Raw genomic sequence first — 18908 nt, 5'->3', positions numbered from 1 at the left:
GGCTGGGGTGGCTGGGCCCATATGTGACAGATATTGATGGTTCCTCGCAAAAACGCAATGGGATCGACAGAGACGTTCCTGGAGATCATCTGGATCTCTGTATCTTCGGGTTTAGTCTCCGCTGCGGCCGCGTCATCCTTCGTTACAACTGTTTATACTGCACAGTATATACCCGATGTGCTCTACATCAACTATAAATATCATGAGACGCAATTGCCACCGTCTTGACATTGCAGAAATCATTCATCTTGGTATCTGGTAGGATTGTCTCCCGATTTTTCAAATGTGGTCTACAAATCTGGCGGTTTTGACCGCCGTAGTCGGCGCAGCGTCGACGGCGGCCAACCCGGTGACTTCGGCCAACTGCAAGGCGGCCATTTTTCAGAAGTATATCGATGCCAATGGCACCATCGCCAATGTGCAATGGGCATCCTACATCCCTGCCAATGGAAGCTTCAATCCTATGAACTACACCTCCTCCTCCGAATATCCCACCAACCTGCCCGAGGGGTGTGGCGTGCAAATCAACGTCTCTTCCGAAGGTAGCTCCAGCTATCTGGTCGGTCTGATCTTACCTTATGACTGGAATGGTCGTCTTCTGTATGTAATCCTCGATCCTCGCCGGAAAAACCTGGATTTACTGACCTGTGGCCAGCTCGGCTGCTGCTGGGGGCGGCATCAACTGGGTGGATATGGGCACTGGCACCCACTACGGATTTGCAACTCTGTCGAGTAATCTCGGCCATGTTGGGATCGACACCGAAGGAACCTGGGCCATTGGCCGTCCGGAGGCTGTGATCGATTGGGGCTACCGGGCCTGGCACGGGGCCACCGTCTTGGGGAAGCTGTTGATCGAGAAGTGGTATGGCTCGTCTGCACAGTACAGCTACTTCTATGGATGCTCGACCGGTGGCCGACAGAGCATGAAGAACATGCAAGAATATCCCGACGACTACGATGGCATTCTCGCCGGAGCCCCAGCCTGGTGGACCACTCACCAGCAATTATACAACTTGAAGCAGACTACCTACCAAGCCCCGGCCAACTCGTCGCACACGATTCCAGAGGCCATGTTCGATGTCATTGCCGCCGAGGTGTTGAAGCAGTGCGATCCCCAGGATGGTCTGGTCGACAACATCATCTCCGACCCCGCGGGCTGCAACTTCAACCCTAACGTGTTGATGTGCAATGCGACCAGCGCAGCGGACGAGTGTCTGACCGCCGAGCAGCTTGCCACCTTGTACAAGATTCACAATGACTGGGTCGATGTCAACCAGACCTACGTCTATGGACATATGTGGCTGGGAAGTGAGTCCTCATGGCTAGATGGGAACATTGGACTGGGCGAAGACAGCACGATCGACCAGCAGTACTGGTATCCTCGCGACCTGATGGGCCTCTCCGACTTCGTGTGGCAAGATCTGGACTTCAGCACCGTGCAGTTGGCCGACCAGCTGAACCCAGGTAACGCAACGGCCGACAAGTTCGACATCAGCGCCTTCTACAACCGTGGGGGCAAATTCCTGCACTACCACGGGCTGTCAGACGCCTACGTCTCCCCCGATGCCAGTATTTATTATTACGACCAGGCCTCCAGCGCGCTCAAGCCTCAGGGTGTGGAGATGGATGATTTCTACCGCATGTTCTTGATCCCGGGCATGGAGTAAGTTTTTTTCGCATTCCGTCGTGGGTCCCAAGGAATGAAGCATTGACTCTCACTACAGGCACTGCTATTCAACTCCAGGTATCATGAATGCCCCCTGGTACATCGCCGGTGCCGACCAAGCCGCCATGATCAACACCGGCACCTACAGTGTCCCCGGATACCGGGACGCCAAGCACGATATCATTCTGGCGATGATGGCCTGGGTTGAGAATGGTACTGCCCCAGACAGTATCATTGCCACCAAGTGGAAGAATGACACGACGGCGACGGAGGTCCTCCGTCAGCGCCCCGTTTGTCATTACCCCTACCAGGCCCAGTATAACGGAACAGGTGACCCCGATGAGCCTACCAACTGGAGTTGTAAGCTCTTGTACTAGGACTGGTGATGCCAACTAGGGGAAAGGGTGGATAGGACGGTGCCTGCATGATTGGAGTTACAGTCAGATCACAATACCCCCATCCCATCGCGTGAGAGGCGCAACTTCATTGTTGTATTGATATTTTATATCTTATCATAATTAGCTCTGCAATGTACAATCAACGTCAATCAGGAAACCAGAGCATCAACCCCACATGTAGAGGTATAGCCCTGTCACAATAGATCTCAATTCTAGTAAGTCATGCAAAACCCGCGGGAGTTTACATTCCACGTCCTCCATAGTATCAGCACCCCAATCGTGCACATCTTATCTGTTGGGATCAGTACGCGGGTTCGTAATTCAAAACATAATTATAGTGTTCCTCTTCTCAGTGCAGCATATACCAAACGACGACGATGGCATTGAGACTACAGCACATCCTAGCATATCTCGTCAAGCTCCCCTATAAGCTCTCTTATTTTCTATCCCAAAGTCTTACAGTAATTAAATTTGGTCATATCGTGAATACTCGGGTCATTTCGAACAAGATCATGAGGGTGAACAATTTATCTAAGGCAGTGTTGGTGTCGCACCTAGCCTGACAGTACTTGCAGGTGTCGCAGCTGATTTGAGGACAACGAGCTAGAGAACACTCATTCAACTTAGGCTTTGGGAAGGATTAGGCAGGCTGAATGAGTAAACCTTGGGGGATATAATCCAATCCCAAAGTCAGGCTCTGCAGTAGACTCCTCCCAGGCGCACAGCCGGGGAGTTCAAGTCACGGAACATGACCTCTTGATGGCGTTCGTGTATCAGGTACGGTGCCTTGAGCCACCCAGAAAGACCCCTCAAATCCATTGCCCCCTCCCCCCCGCCTAGGGGCTCACGTTTCGACACTAATTGCGCGTAGTCAGCCTTCTCACCAACCGCCAAGGCAAAGGGACCCTACACCGGCCTTATCTTTATCCTCAACATCCAATCGCATCTCGCTTCGGCCCCAGGCACCCTGACCAACCCTTGGATCAACGTCCCAGTTGCACCCGTTGCCTCCGCCTCATCAGCATCGGACGAGCTTGTCGACATCGCTCACCATATCCGCCAGACTATCCAAGACGCCCGTGACCCCGTCTGCGTGGCCCAGATAATCGACCAACATCTGCCAGTCCGGGACACCCCAGCAGTTCCGCGAGGATACGGCTCCCGCACGCCCCGGGTGGCACTGACCTCGTGGTGCCATCTGCCTTGGTATGAATTGGATGTCAGAGGCACGAGGCCCGTCTTTGTTCTCAGGAATACGCGGTTAAGTCGGCCATTGTCGACAATGGGAGTACGGATGGACGACGGGTTGACGACGTGTAAGGCGCGGGTGTCTGCGCGAATCGGGAATACGGATGGCGATGGAGATGAGGGCAAACAGGCGAGCTATTGGGTGCAGGGACGTGTGAATGAAGGGATCTGGGCGAGAATGATGGGGATGTTGAAGCGCAGTGGAGGATCAGAGGGTGAGGTGATTGCGGACGAGATCGGAGTTTACTAAGCACAACGTCAACGCTTAATCGAGTAACAAATTGAAATAGACCGAGCATTTTGAGAACGCCCAGTTTTGCATATTCTTGGTTGACTTGAGAAAGTTTGAAAAGTGCGATAGAAAGAGAGATAAGCGATAGAAGGAAACATGAGGCCTTGAGAAATACAGACGGCTACACAGACATTATAACATGTACTGTACATGTGTGAGAGATGAGGGCGCCATACTCAAGTGACATTAACAAGTCAGAGCTTGACACCAAATGCGCGGAGTGGTTGCTTGAATCATTCACAGTTTACATCTTTGCAAAAGTCAGGTGACGCGACAGTGAGGTGTTCCCGAGTGTTGGGCGCGACGGTGGTCCGTCGCATGACATCAACAACACATCCATCGTGTTTTGTCTCTTGCTTGCTTCTCCTCCCAAACACCTACAAGCCCACACACCCCTCGCACTTTCCATTACCTCCTATCTATCAAGCCTGAACCTTGGACCTCGAGAATCCACCCCCCTCGATCATCTGCTGCTCGTGATGTCTGCCATCCTTCGCAAAACCGTCCGTATCATCAAGCACCTGCCACGTCGCTTTTCGCGTGCCCCTGGAAAGGATGACCTGGACTCCCAGCGTGAGGAGGTGTTGTCCAAACTCTGGGTCACGTATGAGGCAACAAGGGCAATGGGGCTCGATGAGGTCTTAATAGATCCAGAGCAGTTAGCAAGACTCGGCATCCTAACCTTACCTCTCGACCTCACTGGTGACACTGACACCAATCGTGTTGTCCCTCCTGCTCTGAACCCGGCCAGTTACTTTGTCCCCCTTACCGACGACTACATCCGAGAGCACCCCGTCGACCTTTCCGACTCGGTCACTGCTGAGTGGTTTAATGATAAGGCAAAGGCACTAGATCCGGAATTCAGAGGATTTGGCAATGAACCGATGTCATCTTACGATGCTGCAGACCAACTTTCCAGATGCCTCCGTATCGAGATGTCAAGCTCACGTTTAAATTGCGAAGAGGAGACACAGAAGCTCACCTGGCTAAATAAGTGGAGAGTAACGTACGTCTCGAAAACCCAAAACAGATTCAAAGCCTATCTTTCTTGCAAACTAACCAACCTTCTTCAGGGGCTGGTCCAATTTAGAACCGGTTTTTGAAGGGAAGGAGTTGATCTCAGGCACCGAGATCATGTGGTACCTCGAAGCACTTTATGTTTGCCGGGTTCGATCCTTGCCACCTCATGTTAAAGCAATCCTCAGTCACAGCCACGTTGACAACTCGGAACCCACCCTGCTCAAGGCTGAACTGAAAGTCATTATAGCGCTCATGTATTCCAGGTGGTCTATGGAAGGTTTGCTCGATATGATTGTTCCGGTAAGTTTTGAGGCTGTCTTTCATTCTGGTTTCGCCAGTCGGTGCTGATATTTCTGGCCTGTCATCGCTAGGTCTTCCTTCTTTCGTTTATTGGACGCAACGTCCGATGTTCGATCGCCATACACGATGGAACCCAACTTCGAATTTCCAAATCACCCCTCTACCCGGCAAAGAACAGCGAGGTCTGGCAACATGTCGTCAGACATATGGGCGGGAGGATAAACGAGAAGCTCGATACAAAGACACTGCCGGTGGTCGATGAGGTAGAAGAATAGTACTTGGAGCTTGGGTGGACATCCCTTCTCTCGGCATGGCACTGCCTCCCTTGGCTTAATCATCGATTCGCAGGTCTGGATACCTGAGTGGATGTGGTATTGACACCAACTTAACACCAGAGGAGTCATGGGACGCCGGCGCAGCTGTCTCATTCTGCTCTTGGCGTCTTTGAGGAAAGGTTGGATCGCCGAGTTGTTATCTGCGTATAAGGTTGGCATCCAAACAACAATCACATCAGAATAGATCTTTGAGCGCAGTACACAAGTCTCTTGGGCTGTGCAGTATTCATACAGGTAGTAAACCACTCATAGATCATTCCTTCACGCCGCATGTTATTCGAGGAATGCCAAGCCTGGTGCAAAGCCGACCGACCCGTGTGACTGTTAGATATCGGTTAGGGTTATGCTAGAGCTGAACTTACTCTTGGATATGGAACACACCTGTTCCTCGTACTGATATCCCATTGATAGCATCCTGAGGGTGCGTGGAGTGGGAAATACACGCTCATCTGTCTATTCGATCTGCTGTTTTCATCCTCCCAAGTAGTGGGCCAAGACTCGGCCGAATTACATGAAAAGACGTGAACACATCCCCACTGCCGGTGCAGCCGATTGTGTGATCTCTTGACTACGATCCATGTTTGTCTTGTCGCCATGAACCGTTCACACACCCTTTTTTCGTGAACTATATTACAAAAACGTCATTTTGATTGGATATTGTAAACGTAATTTATAGCCCACCCGCTTGTGCCATGATACACCTTTGCACTACGAGCCCGCCGGTGCTGTAACTTCACTGTCGGACGTCACCATTGATACAAGTTACAACTGTCTGGCGTTTGCAACATTATCAGCACCCCTAGGGAGATTGACTTGATCGTACTATCTTCCTTACCGCTACTTCATTATAGTCTTGTAATGCCCATCCTTTTCCTAGCATGTAAAATTAAACAACACCGCAAACGCATTCGAACTATCGGAGCAAACACTAAGAAAGTCTCATATATGAAATTGTAGCTTCAAAGTAATGATTGTCTCAATACGTCAAAGACCGATCTCCGCCCTGGTCCGCCAGTAAATACATACACTATACGCACTAGGAAGACAAGGGTCTTGGTCCACGTTCCCTGAACCCTTTTCCCAATGCCGCCTCCGACACCATCGACCCTAATCCACGATTACTCAATGCATTCAACTGAGTCGTTATACCAATCCGCCAGTCCACGCGATATTGCAGGGTCCTGGCACAGTGAGCTTGAGGTAAACTCCGAAGTCGGGAGCAAACGACGAGGAATGACCGCAGCGGCATCCGACCAGGGCGGAGTGCCTGACTGAGGATGGTGGCGTGAAATTGCGAAATCACACTCCCCGATCGCATCGCTTGCATTTTGCTCCATTGCAGCCCCCGGCTCATCCGGGCCATCATTCTTGCACAGAATCGCCTTGCAGTACGCCGCCGCGACCGCAGCAGCGTACCGATGCCAGCCGTCTTGCTTGTGCGTATCCGCGTAGTCACAGGTCCCGCGGATCACGAGGCAGGGGATCTCGTCCACGACGCCGGCCGCCGAAGTATCAAAACAGATCGCCTCATCAAAGCCCCGGCGGAGACGGTCACGATCCTGCAGGTTCGAGACAACGCCTCCACCTGACAGTATCAGCCCCCGATGAACAACCGGATACTTCCGCTTACCAGGACGCACCGGACGAGCCACGACCTTCCTCTCATCAGCCACCTCACACGCCCGACAATTCTCCCCCTTATTAACATGATGAAACGCCGAATCATAAAGAACATCCTCCAAATCCGGCTGTCCATACCCAGGCCTTCGCATAAGCTCCCTCAGGACTCTGCACAGCGGCCTCCGCCCCATGATCTCCTCCTCCAACAACGCCCCATCGGCACTCACCAGGATGGGATGCGGCTTATTCAGCGACCCTTTCAACAGAAACCCATCCCTCTCATACTTCCCCAGATCATACTCCACCACTCCCGGATGATTCTCCCTCGGCACCCCGACCACAACGTCCCCTAGCCGGATATCCCGCTTGCCGGGAATCCCCGCCCCGATCCCCACCATCAGCGCGAACCGCACGGTCGGGAACAGCCGACTCACCGCCGCGGCGCATAGGGCCGCCTTGACGGGGCCGATCTGATGCGGTCAGGCCAGCACCACCTTGTGCTCGCCGATGCGGCCGTATGAGAAGACGTATCTGTGTTGGCGGGGGTGGGATCGCGGCGGGCGGCAGTGGAATTCTTCATCGAGGGTGTAGCGCACGGCTACGGATTCGATGGGGAGGGCGCAGCAGATGGCGACTGTGATTTCGGTGGGGGATATGCTGGCTGGGGAGTTGGTATCTTCGCTGGAAGAATAATGGGAGTCGTCGTTTGGTTTGGGGTGCGGTGGTGGTGATGGGTCGTCCATTTCGTTTGTGGGTCGAGGGGTATGGTGCTTTCTGTTGGGGAGTCTGGGGAGCTTGCTCCTGGTTTTGCTTTTACTGGAATTTAGTCAAGTTCTGGCCAAGACAGAGGCTTTTCTTTTTTTTTTTTTCTTTTATCAAGGGGAATCTTGATATAATGAGCGCAGGTGAGCATTGAGCCTCATGGCCAAGGCCGGCGGCTAGCCCGCCAATGATGCTCGCTTCTTCGCTTCGCGCTGTCCCCACTATGGCACTACTAGCCACGTTGAGCAGTGGTTTGCGGAGGCATTTATTCTTTACATCAGAGTAGATATCATATCATTCAAAAGGCAAGATTGAGGTACAAATCTTGATGCATTGGAGGAGAGTACTTTGATAATCTATGAAGTACAGGGCCAATATAAACATCGAGGTTAAACTTAACCCTAACCGACATCCAACGATCGCACGATTCAGTTCTACGGGAGACTTGGCATCCCGCGAATAGTCATCAAGATGGCTGGATCCACTTGCCAGGCGTGTGCAGCAATCTCAACTGTACAGTACGAACCTTGTCAGAGTATTACGGTCACCTGATACTTCGACCTTAAAGCTACAATATCAACAAGAGAGGGGCGGTGGTCAAAATCAACGCATTGGCTGTGATCTAGAAAAGAAACAAATCTACCTGCTCGGCTGAGTATAGAAGTCGCTATTACTCAAGACCGAGCTCATTAGATAGACTGTCGAAGGTCGTTACTTTACAGATAGGATACAGGACATTAATCTAACCACCCTCTTCCCTTAAAAGAACTCTCACACTCATCTAATGAGCCAGAATACGCTCCACGGCGTTCTCCGCGACGACCATGATGGTCGCCTGGTTGTTGCCGGAAGCAAGATCGGGGTGAATACCACCGTCCACGATGTACTATGAAACTGCGTCAGTAACCTTTTTTGAAATTCGAGGGGTGAAGAAAGACATACCAGATTGTCCGTACCGTACACCTTAGTGTTGGTATCGACAACAGCAGTACCGTTGAAGCGGCCGTCATCCGTGCCCATCTTGGTGGTGCCAGCGTAGTGGATACCCGCGGTGAGCGAACCAAGAATGGCGGAGGTGTTGGTGTACTCGACCAACTGGAAGCCCGACCCAGGGGCATTGATCGCATCGACCATGGACTGGATGAACATGGTGGCGGCCTCGCGGTCGCCGGCCGTCTGCAGGTAGGGCGACTTCTCGATGACGGTGCGCTGGTCCGCATCCAGCCCCAGGACACCCTTGGAGGTCAGGCCGTGCGTCATGTAGGTGGTGATGGTGACCTCGCCCTCGGCCGTCGGGGTGCAGGAGCCCTGGTAGTACCGGGTGTGGCCGTCGCTGGCGACGTTGGAGCTGAAGAAGATCAGCCGGTGCTTGCCCTGCGTGAGCACCCCGTCGTTCTGCTTCTCGTACGCGGTGATCTCGCTGGTCGCGGTGCCGTTGAGGATCGCGGCCGCGTCCAGTTCGTTGAAGTCCTTGTCGGTCTGGATAACGATCGAGAAGATCGGGTGGTCCATCAGGCTTTCGCCGACGGGCAGGTGGATCCACTCCTTGGCCGGGGGCACGGCGATCCCGCTCTTCTGGGCGGTTTCGATCTGCGCCCGCGGGCCGATACCGGAGTTGAACAGGATACGCGGCGAGTGCAGCGCGCCGGAGGAGAGGACCACGCGGCCGCCGGGAGCGAGAGGGATGGTTTCGGTCTGGTTGGTCGCCACGTTCACGATCTCGACTCCGGTCACCAGACTGCCGTGACGGACAACCCGGGTGGCGAGGGCGCCCATGCGGAGGGAGAAGTTGGGGTACTGCAGCGCGAGTGGAAGGTAGGTGCGGACGGGGCCAGCACGCTTGTAGTCCTTAATGTTCCAGACGGGGTGGCTGTAGGTCTGGAACTTCTCGTTGCGCTGGGCGCTCATGTCGGTGGCGGTCCAGTTGAGGTTGTTGAAGAAGGTCGACAGGGTGGTGAACAGGGTCTGGTCGTAGAGCTTGCCATCGGCTGAGGGCACGCTGCTGCCCGGGTTGCGAGCATAGAGGCGATCGGCTCCTGCAGTCACGTTCGCCCACTTCCAGCCCACCGGCCATTTATCGTCGAAGTCGTGGTCCGGGGGGTGCACGAAAACCATGTAGTTCACCGTCACACCGCCGCCCAGGATGCAGGCTGCCGTACCGTCGGTGTCGGTACAGATGTACTCGGACCACTGCGGGAAGTTGCCGACATCGAAGGATAGGCCCGGCACGTCGATGGCCGTCAGGGTGTCGTTCCACGACAGGGTGTAGTTGGAGCCGGTTCCGACCGTCGGGCCGGCCGTGCTGCGCTCCAACAGCAGCACAGTCTTGTTGGCTTCAGCCAGACGCTCCGCGGTGATGATGCCGGACGGACCGCCTCCAACGACAATGTAGTCGTATCCCGACTGGACCGTGTGGTTCTTGCTGTCAGTCGGGCGGGCCTGGGCGCCCATCAGGGCTCCGACTGAAGCGAGCAGGGTGGTCGCAGTCCTGAAGGCGTGCATGGCGGAGGATCTTGATCGATGACCGGTGACTGGTGGAAACATGCATCCTTGACAGATTCTGGGGTTTATATATCTTTTTCTAGAAAAATATCTATTTTCCCCTACCGGTTGATGCGTTCATTGTTGAAGAATCAGCTAATGATGACCGAGGGTTACCGGTGCCTCCCGGGCTGCCGGGCGAATCGGCATCCAGGACGCGGTCCCACCTCGTGGCGTAAAACTTGGCTAGGGTGTTGTGGGGTCGCTTTATCAGAATTTCATAATCACTTACTCAGAACATACTCAGTCCCCTCAACACCAAAGATCGCACAACTGCTATCATGAGCTAAAGTCCCTGGATACTCGTCTGTGGGTCAGAGTTGTGTCAATATAGATACATACAAGCTGCCTCTTCCTTCACAAAAACCTCTGTTAGTTGATTAATTGACGTAATTCCTGTCCGAGACGCGCGCCTTGCTAACCACAATCTGCAACTCCTGAAAGCTATTGTTCGAGGTCAGCTCGTATTAATCTATGTTGGCCCTCTTCCCGGCATATTGTATCCACCAAGCATTCTGTGAGAAGTTTGAGTTCAGGAGGGGTCACGCGGGCTGTAGAGTATACGAGGTATACTAAGCTCCATGCCGTCTCCGAGAACTTAAAGTGGACAGCCGATTCCCAGTCAGCTTCCTCCATCCTCTAGGGTCTATCGCGGATGGCGCCGGGCGCTTGCAGATTGAATCCGGCAAAGAACTTTCTCGGCGGACAATTGGATAACCGATCGGCCTTCCGTACACGCAGCGGACTCTCGCCGAGAAACAGGCGTCCTGCCATTGACTCGTATTACCCCTGGAGACCCAAGCCTTTTTGAGGGCCTCAGGTCTAGCTATACAAGCTATTTGGGCCCGATCATCCCGTGTGACAGACTGTGTAGATAGTATGGGAAGAACGGCCGAATCTGCTTCTCGTGATGACGGGCCGGGTTCGGGCTGGAAGTGGGTCCACGGCGGACATGCTTCTTTTCACTTCGAATGCCAGCCCGAATCTTCTTCAGATCCTCTATGAAGACCTTTGAAGAAGATGTTAATAAATCTCCAGTCCTACGAACTCAATAGAAATGCACCATTTTGCAGATCGAGGTCAGACAAGTAAGAGATTTCTCAGGTGAGACTTCTCAGGTGAGCGTGTGTATAGCACACAGAGTCGGAAAGTGAGATCCCCGTGCCCCGGAATTGCATGTCCCGATTGCCACACAACATTCTGCCCGCCGTTGAATCGCACAGAAAATGGCACTTGTGTTCAAAACATTTGACAATGTGATGCTCTAAATTTACTATAATAATATCAAAAAGAAAAGTCAGAACAATGTGTTTCATCCATCGAGAACGTCGTGGTGATTCTAGTCGTCCCCTGACGAGCTGCTATGGCTTTGTCGACCATTGCAGCACCGAAACCAGTCGCTTGTTTCCTGCGAAGAGCCAAGGGCTCTAAAGTAATTGAAGCAGGATGGAAGCTTTCTATAATTGTTTAGCAGGGTCATCTCGGTCAACGCGGGTGTGGAGTCGGAACGTGTCTTAGAGATCCCGAGAGCGGTGAGCTAGCAGCTTCGCCGGGATGACAGACTCTGATTGGCTGCGACCCTGCTCGAAACTACTCTTCTTAGCACCAATAGACACGTTTTGTAACTTTAAAACCTTAGTAACTTCTTGAACTTCCAGTAATTACGCGTAAGAGATATACCGGAATTCAGAAGCTTCCCTGTCCAGACAACGCTCCAACAGGAGTACATCACTGTTGCCAGCACACTGGCAGGCAACAAAGATGGTCATGGCGAATCAAAAAAATATAGATATCTATCTTGCTCTCCATTATCCAGAATTTAAACAGCTGAGAGCTGCCAACCCTTCTTTAGCAGTTTTTACCTCTCGCAACGAGCTCCTCAACTACCATCCTTTATAAACTCAGATAATGAAGCCTACTCCTTGTTAATCTGTATTTAATATAGTTCGGGAACATTATCGCACAGATGAAGGATAAACTACTCTCGAGTTACCCGATACTAAAAGAAGAAAGTCCGCAAATGATATGTATGAGAAAAGCAAAACAGTTCACCAAGCCGACGCCACCCGCCGCATTATCAACTTATAAGTACCGTGGCGTATAGTGGGAATCCCCTATTTTCCGATTCAATCAACATAGGGAGAGTATCTCTACGCCGATATCCAACTGACAAGTTTATGGATGTTGAACATACCTGATATTCGGGATACAGTTACCTGTAAGGCATAATTAGACTTAAACTACTATTAGGAAAATTGTGGGGGTCCATTCCAGCGTATAGAGAAACATACTGGATTAATGCATAGAATAAAAAAAAGTAGAAATACACTTCAAGTCCGTCCGCCCTTCCTCCACTAATTGAGTCTACTAACATTGATCCGATTCATGAAGTCTCTTCGCAATGGCGGGATCTACTCAGTACAGCTCCTGCTGCCATATCAAAGATCTTCCGATGAGAAGATCATATCCAATATATTCTACAATTCAAAACACTGTCCAGTAAGGCTTGCTGCGCCCACAGAAAGACCACTAAACTTCTGCAATTCCAAGTAGTATGTAATCTTAAAGTCCTAAAACTGGGATAGAAGCCCCGCGATAAGACTCGATGTTTGTTCCAAGTCTCTGGTGTGCCTCTTTCGATATAACTTTAGTATTTACGTAGAAGCTAAGCAGCATACATCAACAGAGCTGCTTCTTTCCAGACGGACCGGCCATGACGTCATAGGCAAAATTATACTAATACAGCTCTATTAGCTGCGGTTCTTGTAATAACGCAGAGTCCAGCAACTCTGTTAGTTCTTCGCGTGCCCTGGAGAGATCATTGTTATGAACTATTACACAGTCCTTTTCATCGGCACCACACTGCTTCACTACTTTTTTATAATGGTGCTGCTGCTATGGCTTGTCCCGCTGCTACTCCTACTAAGATCTCAGTATTTAGTCCTGATGCTAGGATGAAATGTAGTAATTATTACATATCTTACTGGTTTACTTCCTGAAAAATTGAAAGATGGCAGTACTGCGGATGCAGTGTTGTAGAATAACTGGCCACAGGAGAAAATAAACAGGAAGAGTATGTTGGATTCAATGATGTGTAAAGATAATAAATGTTGCATTAACCAGCATGGTGCCTTTTAAAGGTTAGATTCGGTGCATAGCCAGCTATCAGAGATAACATGGGACCCTCATTACATTTTTATAGCTGTACGATTGACTGGGCGTTGACTTTTCGTCCTTATTCTGGTACTGCGTTTGCCAGGGCGCTGGTGCAAAATTAAATTTAATCAGCATTTTTTAAATGGAGTTAAGTAAGGTTGGAACCATAGACTACTTACCAAAGGTGCTCCAGGACATTTAAGTGACTACTAATAGTAGAATAAACAGTGGGACAAGTATTGCTGCTTAGAAAGGCCCGGGCTTGAAGAGTCCTTATAGCCTTCTCATTACTTATAAGCTAAGTTTTATTTGTAATCGTAAGAAAAGTTCCATAGCCTTTCAGTCAATAAAATCAGCATACGAATAGTTCCTGCTGGTGTACTACATGTGTCTACATTATCAGTCGTGGCAATACTTTGTAAATTAAAGAAAATTCCGTCGGCCTTCCTGGCGCGGTAGCCGCTATAATTATCATCAATGGCTAGGCTCGCTTGCTCAGCCTGGTCTTCGTCAATTGAACGCACAGAATAAGACTGAAAGTGAGTGAAAACACCAACCACAGCATAACACACAGCAACTAAATAATGCTACTGACTAGATCAAGCAGCTGTTTTGAAGACGAGTCATATTGAACCAGACATCACCGAAGGCTTAACTTCGTAGTCCTACACTATCAATTCTGCTGCCGAGCCCTGAAGAGGACATGAATTAAAGGATGTAAGAAAACACTAAGAGATGCATGAGATAGCCAAGAAAAAGCTGCCGTAATGCATTTCGTCATACTCGCAATACGATAAAATATAGCTAGGTCCGTATTTAAGATCTCGTTTCTGATTTGTATTGGTAACAAGAATGGAATTCATAGAACTGTACATGCCAGTCTGGATGTAATATATTCATCACATTACTATATGAATATATAGTATCTATTGGTTGATTCCTTACCTAGTTAACAGGCTTTCTATCCTGATAAGTAGATTTTATCACAACTAAATAAGGCATAATTGTAACAGTAGAACTTAGATAAGCTGATAATATTGTCCAGTTTTTTAAGGATCTAGTAAATTCTTTCATTGCCAGACGGCGAAGACAGGCTGGGATCCGAAAAGAAACACGACGATCTCCACAATGTGTGTATTTTGTACGAGTAACCTTGTTTATGGATTCCGGGCATAATACTGTTAAAATGTAATCTCAGTAAATAAGAGTCAACTAGGTTACGTGACCCTGAAGGCTCAACATCCTTAATTGTTCTTTCTGAGCGCGCCTAGATAGCAAGAATTCAAGAGCTTTTGACTTCAAATACTACTCGAAATGTTGTTTCAACATATAATAGCCTAATCTAACGTGAGAGAACCTCTAATATTATCGAAGCATTTAGTCAAGCAAGCAAGATAGAAGCAACGCAGAGCCCAAAGAGTGTCTATCGTTGAAAAGGTATCCGTTCCTTAGTAGGCTACGTACGTGCAGTCCGTACAGCCCCGTTCTGCCCTCCAAACCCTATTTCTCTCACAAAATGTCCGAACTCTTGTTTCATGACTGCCCAATATCCACGCTATTAGATAAGTGGCTTCGCATGCACGATTCCACGGCGCTGATGAACTGATCGGCAATCGCACGTGTAAAGTCCGCTCGGCACACGACCCGCAACAATGCCATCTGGCCCGCCCCGTCTGCCATGTGGTACGTGGGGACCTGCCACCCTACAACTGCCAATCTTCTCGACAAGTCAAACTCGTCGACATCGCAATGAAATCTGCGATTAATGCGAAACGCAACAACAGGGATTCCTCGGAGGCCATCGGGCTGGCTCAGTATGTGAAAGCCTAGACTCTGTAGCGAGTCCGCAAGGTGGGTGGCGACTTCGGCGATGTGCCGGATGGTGGTGCAGTAGCCGACCCTTCCTAAACGAAGAAACTGGTCTGTTCGCGGACACGTGCGGGGTCCATTAGCCTAATCTCGAGAGGTTGGAAGTGACTACGAGAATTAACCCACAGTATTGCGCAATTACATGGGACGAGCTCTTAGAAAAAATGAGAGTAAAGGACGATTGCTTTATCCCAAGATAAGAAAGATGGAAAATGAGATCCTGGGGGAGTTCGTCGGGTGAACGCCAAAGGCCCCAGCCGATTCCTGCATATACTAGGCCATATTTGTGGCCTGAAACATTGATCGATACCACCTAGTGTGCTGGTGAGCAGATGCACAGTTGGCAGATGCAGCATCGCAATTTTACGTACCCGTTCTAGCCGAAAGTCCCAGGTCATATCGGGAGACAGAAATGGTGCCACAAAACCTCCACTGGCTGCGTCCACATGAATGGGTATCTCAAGGCGGCGTTGCAAGAGAAGGTCGTTCACCTTTTTGACATCTTCGTATTCCCCGGTATAAGTAGTCCCGCTGTTTGGTATCTAGTGGTTAGATCAGATTTGGTGGGGGATAGGGGAAAAAGGATGGTTTGGGATAGACTTTGGGGCTCAGCACAGTACCTACAGAATGCAACAAATACCTATGGTCCCTTCGTTGACCAAGTCGACTGCCTGGAGCGGATCGATCACGTTCGGTCTTCCGAGCATGGCACATATTGGACATCTATCTCGCAATAGTGCGCCGCCTTTTTCCAACAAATCTGAGCAGCCGAACTAATGATAATATTTGGTGTTGGACAGTCAGCCTTATGTGTAGCCTGCTGTCGTCTAATCCACTTGGATTTCAGGGCAAGAACCGCGAGTATGATCGCCTCAGAGCTTTCTAGTGTGCTTACTCCAACAGGTTCTCCCCCGGTTGTACTCGGGGCGTGATAGAGTTTAGCCAAGACATGTGAGGCATCTCTTCTCGATTTGTGAAGCGACCGGATATGCCTTGGCCTCAACGAAATTCTTCGCCAGATTCTCGGCTATCAGCCGGGTAGCTTCCGGTTCCATACATGTAGTGACAAATGTAGCAAGGTTGTATTGAGGATTGGTATCTCGACTGAGCTCCCGTTGCAGGAGAGCATATGTTGCCTCTTGAGTCCTGTTGCAGAAGTATTAAGATATCTATTCAGAGCAGGGGGGTTAGTGTGCTTACATGCTGTTTTCAGGGAGCTCCTCAAGGGCGACCGAATTAAGGGGAGGAATAGCAGCCTCGTCCCTTATATGTGGTCTTCCAGCATGATCAGTGGTGTGGCTAGCAGTTAGTTGTTTCTGAGAAAAAATGCCAGTGGAGACAGACGCCACCAAACCCGACCATAACCCCTTCCATGTGAACATCTTAATACTTGAGGACCTCGCAAATCGGGGGAAGATGCGGAGAGACTGGATTTAACAATCTTACTTATTCACCGCTTGTCTAGACACAGGTCATTATATACTTTCTTCGTGCCTTTATTAAGAGCCAGTAACTGGAGGATATCATTCAGCCATGACTTAAGCACGTCGGTGCAACACAAGAATCCATGGGTTGTTATCAACCCACAAACTACCCGTGCGGTCCAAACACCTCATCTGAAATGAGCGCCCAATTGTGTGTTATGCTACTTTCAGTCTCTTCACGATAGTTCGCCTGTCTTTTAGAATAAGTACTTAGTGCACACACACACTCTTATCTTCATCTTGTTATCAATTGCTAACTATCGTATTTCAACAGAAATTTCCTTCTATGCCTCCTTCTACATGACCTCACCTCCCGTCACCGGAGTTGCCACAGGCGCAGGGTTGGCTGGGCAGCAAGTCCACCCTATAACCCCTTCCTCATCCCAGATATCAAAGAGACTCTCAGAAATGCTATCATCTTGCAGAGGAATTTCTGGCTGAACATTGAATATTTCCATTCCCTCGTCCATGATGAGAGTGTGAGGCTGGTATAAGTCAAAATGAGAGGACAGCCGAGCCACGGTGATTGCAAGCATTTCACCATCACCGGTACGTGACCCTTCCTGCGGAGATGTGCTGTGTTCCGTCGACTCTGATATCAATGAATTGTGATTCACACAAGGAGATTGGCAGGAAAGAACTCCAGGACAGTGTTGTAACAGAGCGTTTCGAAGGCGGGTGCTTGTTTCGAAGATGGCTTGCCTGGTCCAACCGTAGGCCAGCATCCCGTCTATTATCATTTCCCCAGCCACGTTGTTGAGTTCTCTCGTACGGGCGGCTAGTAAGGGTAGTCTGAAGACGCAGGTGATTGTCACTTAGGCGGCTTTCCAGCAATTGTTGGAGCAGGTGGCTGTTGTTACCTTTCTTTATAGTACTCAATAAATAGAGCGACATCATGTTTGCTAAGGGCCTTCTCCCAAATTTGCCATCAGGGAGCAGGTTAGTTAGAGACCGATCCAATATGAGTTTCTCCCTAAGACCAGAGTATATTGGGGAGGAAAATACTCACTACCAATTGATTCCTGTACCAAGCTCTAGTAAGGATGCTGGGCCACATTCCTCCCACAATTTGATGTAGTTACGACTACGCCTCCAATCCTTCCTGATTTCCTCCGCATCCATATTGAGCTGCTGTGAGATCGACATCACAGCAGCATGCTGACGACTTTGGCCTGGAGCAAGCTTCCAGTTCTGCGCCTTCATTACCTCTACATCATGAGTGAGGAAGACTAGAGACAGCCGACCAGCACTTTCAAAACGTTGTGATTCCTGGTCGATGACTTTTCTGCCTTGAAACAAGCGGCAAATTCGAGAGGCAGCTGTCTGACTGGAGCCAAAAACATATTCTCTGTGTGCCGACCACAGTGAACGATAGAAACTGGCTGGTCGGTGGATAGCATTCAACACTCTGTCCAGAACACGCATCAGCTGGTGAACCTGGGTCTGTGCTGAGTCATGCGCCATAAAGAATGACCAAGCCGCATGTATTTCCAAAGAGAAACCGTCGGTGTCGGTTGAATAACAATCAGGAAGTCTAAACCGAGCTGGTCTCAGGGTTGGAGTTGAGCCTGATGTCCTTCGCTTCCGGGTTGGGTAACGCATTGTAATTTCAGAGGCTCTGGATCCAGGTCCTGTCGGAGGGGGTGGAGAGGGTGAATTGAAGGTCCCGGGTTGGGTAGCAATTGGAAGAAATCGCGAGCGGATCCTCGGGCGAAAAAGGCGCGGAAAGAGGACAGCAGACGCTGGTTCTAAAATATTAGACATCCCGCTGTCGGCCTGGTATTAAGAGGAATGAGGACAGTACCTTTGAGTCTACAACCTCCGACGGTGAAAGGGCATCCAGTGCTTCTGCGATGTCCTCTGCGTTTGTCGCTTTAGCCAAGACCATTGTGTACGACAAGTTCAGGATAATATCATATGGCTAGAGTAATGTCTGATTCTTCCTTTTCTGGGGGCATATACTTGGGTGAGACATCTCTTCTGTCCTTAAATTTGTTACTCTTCGCAGCGCTGCGCTAATCACTTTCCGACCAATTTTAGTCGAGTATGAGCACATACGACTTCCCACTAATATTACTCTAAAGCTGAAAACTAAAGGAGCCAATAAGACATCGTTATGAAATTGATTGACAGGGGTTACGTAACATTGTAGGTCCTATACAGGGGTTATTTTGCCCGCGCGGTTCGAAAGCCCCAGCCAGCCTCTGGATCTCTTGC

At 50.1% G+C, this 18908-nt stretch overlaps 9 protein-coding genes across 9 annotated transcripts; 2 read left to right on the top strand and 7 right to left on the bottom strand.

Moving 5' to 3' along the window:
* Positions 1-283: 283 nt before the first annotated feature.
* BP01DRAFT_303740 (tannase and feruloyl esterase) lies at positions 284-2043 on the top strand (the record flags this gene model as incomplete). The annotated part of the gene is made up of 3 exons (XM_025572132.1): positions 284-600; positions 656-1663; positions 1725-2043. 3 exons carry the CDS (start codon positions 284-286, stop codon positions 2041-2043), a joined length of 1644 nt encoding a protein of 547 aa, XP_025428223.1.
* A 1216-nt stretch (positions 2044-3259) lies between these two features.
* BP01DRAFT_135909 (uncharacterized protein) lies at positions 3260-3686 on the bottom strand. The gene has a single exon (XM_025570519.1). It carries the CDS (start codon positions 3609-3611, stop codon positions 3312-3314), a length of 300 nt encoding a protein of 99 aa, XP_025428222.1. The 5' UTR covers positions 3612-3686; the 3' UTR covers positions 3260-3311.
* Positions 3687-3978: 292 nt separating this feature from the next.
* On the top strand, positions 3979-5541 carry BP01DRAFT_359528 (uncharacterized protein). The gene is made up of 3 exons (XM_025575703.1): positions 3979-4610; positions 4678-4924; positions 4996-5541. The coding sequence occupies exons 1-3, from the start codon at positions 4084-4086 to the stop codon at positions 5197-5199; spliced, it is 978 nt and encodes a 325-aa protein (XP_025428221.1). The 5' UTR covers positions 3979-4083; the 3' UTR covers positions 5200-5541.
* A 713-nt stretch (positions 5542-6254) lies between these two features.
* Positions 6255-7727, bottom strand: BP01DRAFT_359525 (purine and uridine phosphorylase). Its single transcript, XM_025575701.1, has one exon. The coding sequence runs from the start codon at positions 7275-7277 to the stop codon at positions 6378-6380; it is 900 nt and encodes a 299-aa protein (XP_025428219.1). The 5' UTR covers positions 7278-7727; the 3' UTR covers positions 6255-6377.
* On the bottom strand, positions 6985-7634 carry BP01DRAFT_359526 (uncharacterized protein). The gene has a single exon (XM_025575702.1). The coding sequence runs from the start codon at positions 7620-7622 to the stop codon at positions 7359-7361; it is 264 nt and encodes an 87-aa protein (XP_025428220.1). The 5' UTR covers positions 7623-7634; the 3' UTR covers positions 6985-7358.
* Positions 7728-8422: 695 nt separating the features above from the next.
* On the bottom strand, positions 8423-10092 carry BP01DRAFT_418055 (FAD/NAD(P)-binding domain-containing protein; the record flags this gene model as incomplete). Its single annotated transcript, XM_025579294.1, has 2 exons — positions 8423-8527; positions 8584-10092. 2 exons carry the CDS (start codon positions 10090-10092, stop codon positions 8423-8425), a joined length of 1614 nt encoding a protein of 537 aa, XP_025428218.1.
* A 2505-nt stretch (positions 10093-12597) lies between these two features.
* Positions 12598-13536, bottom strand: BP01DRAFT_376314 (uncharacterized protein; the record flags this gene model as incomplete). The annotated part of the gene is made up of 7 exons (XM_025576947.1): positions 12598-12628; positions 12674-12711; positions 12760-12847; positions 12920-13077; positions 13167-13313; positions 13375-13445; positions 13518-13536. 7 exons carry the CDS (start codon positions 13534-13536, stop codon positions 12598-12600), a joined length of 552 nt encoding a protein of 183 aa, XP_025428217.1.
* A 1335-nt stretch (positions 13537-14871) lies between these two features.
* On the bottom strand, positions 14872-16589 carry BP01DRAFT_418054 (glutamate decarboxylase; the record flags this gene model as incomplete). The annotated part of the gene is made up of 6 exons (XM_025579293.1): positions 14872-15260; positions 15334-15520; positions 15579-15738; positions 15897-16101; positions 16157-16353; positions 16408-16589. 6 exons carry the CDS (start codon positions 16587-16589, stop codon positions 14872-14874), a joined length of 1320 nt encoding a protein of 439 aa, XP_025428216.1.
* Positions 16590-17525: 936 nt separating this feature from the next.
* On the bottom strand, positions 17526-18634 carry BP01DRAFT_135860 (uncharacterized protein). Its single transcript, XM_025570518.1, has 3 exons — positions 18496-18634; positions 17701-18433; positions 17526-17620 (listed from the first exon to the last, which is right to left on the bottom strand). Coding segments are annotated over exons 2-3 (594 nt in total). The 5' UTR covers positions 18294-18433; positions 18496-18634; the 3' UTR covers positions 17526-17619.
* Between the last annotated feature and the right edge of the window lie 274 nt (positions 18635-18908).

Source organism: Aspergillus saccharolyticus (genome assembly GCF_003184585.1).
Source record: "Aspergillus saccharolyticus JOP 1030-1 unplaced genomic scaffold BP01scaffold_36, whole genome shotgun sequence".
Taxonomy (NCBI): Eukaryota; Fungi; Ascomycota; class Eurotiomycetes; order Eurotiales; family Aspergillaceae; genus Aspergillus; species Aspergillus saccharolyticus.
Note: the sequence above shows the minus strand (reverse complement) of the source record. Positions and strands in the feature narration are given on the sequence as shown.

Coding starts and splice junctions, on each gene's coding strand:
- BP01DRAFT_135909 (XM_025570519.1), bottom strand. CDS start 3,611: ATGCTCGGTCTATTTCAATTTGTTACTCGATTAAGCGTTGACGTTGTG.
- BP01DRAFT_359528 (XM_025575703.1), top strand. CDS start 4,084: ATGTCTGCCATCCTTCGCAAAACCGTCCGTATCATCAAGCACCTGCCA. Junction 4,611..4,677: donor CTAAATAAGTGGAGAGTAAC/GTACGTCTCGAA, acceptor AACCTTCTTCAG/GGGCTGGTCCAATTTAGAAC. Junction 4,925..4,995: donor TGCTCGATATGATTGTTCCG/GTAAGTTTTGAG, acceptor TGTCATCGCTAG/GTCTTCCTTCTTTCGTTTAT.
- BP01DRAFT_359525 (XM_025575701.1), bottom strand. CDS start 7,277: ATGGTGGGGATCGGGGCGGGGATTCCCGGCAAGCGGGATATCCGGCTA.
- BP01DRAFT_359526 (XM_025575702.1), bottom strand. CDS start 7,622: ATGGACGACCCATCACCACCACCGCACCCCAAACCAAACGACGACTCC.
- BP01DRAFT_135860 (XM_025570518.1), bottom strand. CDS start 18,293: ATGCGTTACCCAACCCGGAAGCGAAGGACATCAGGCTCAACTCCAACC.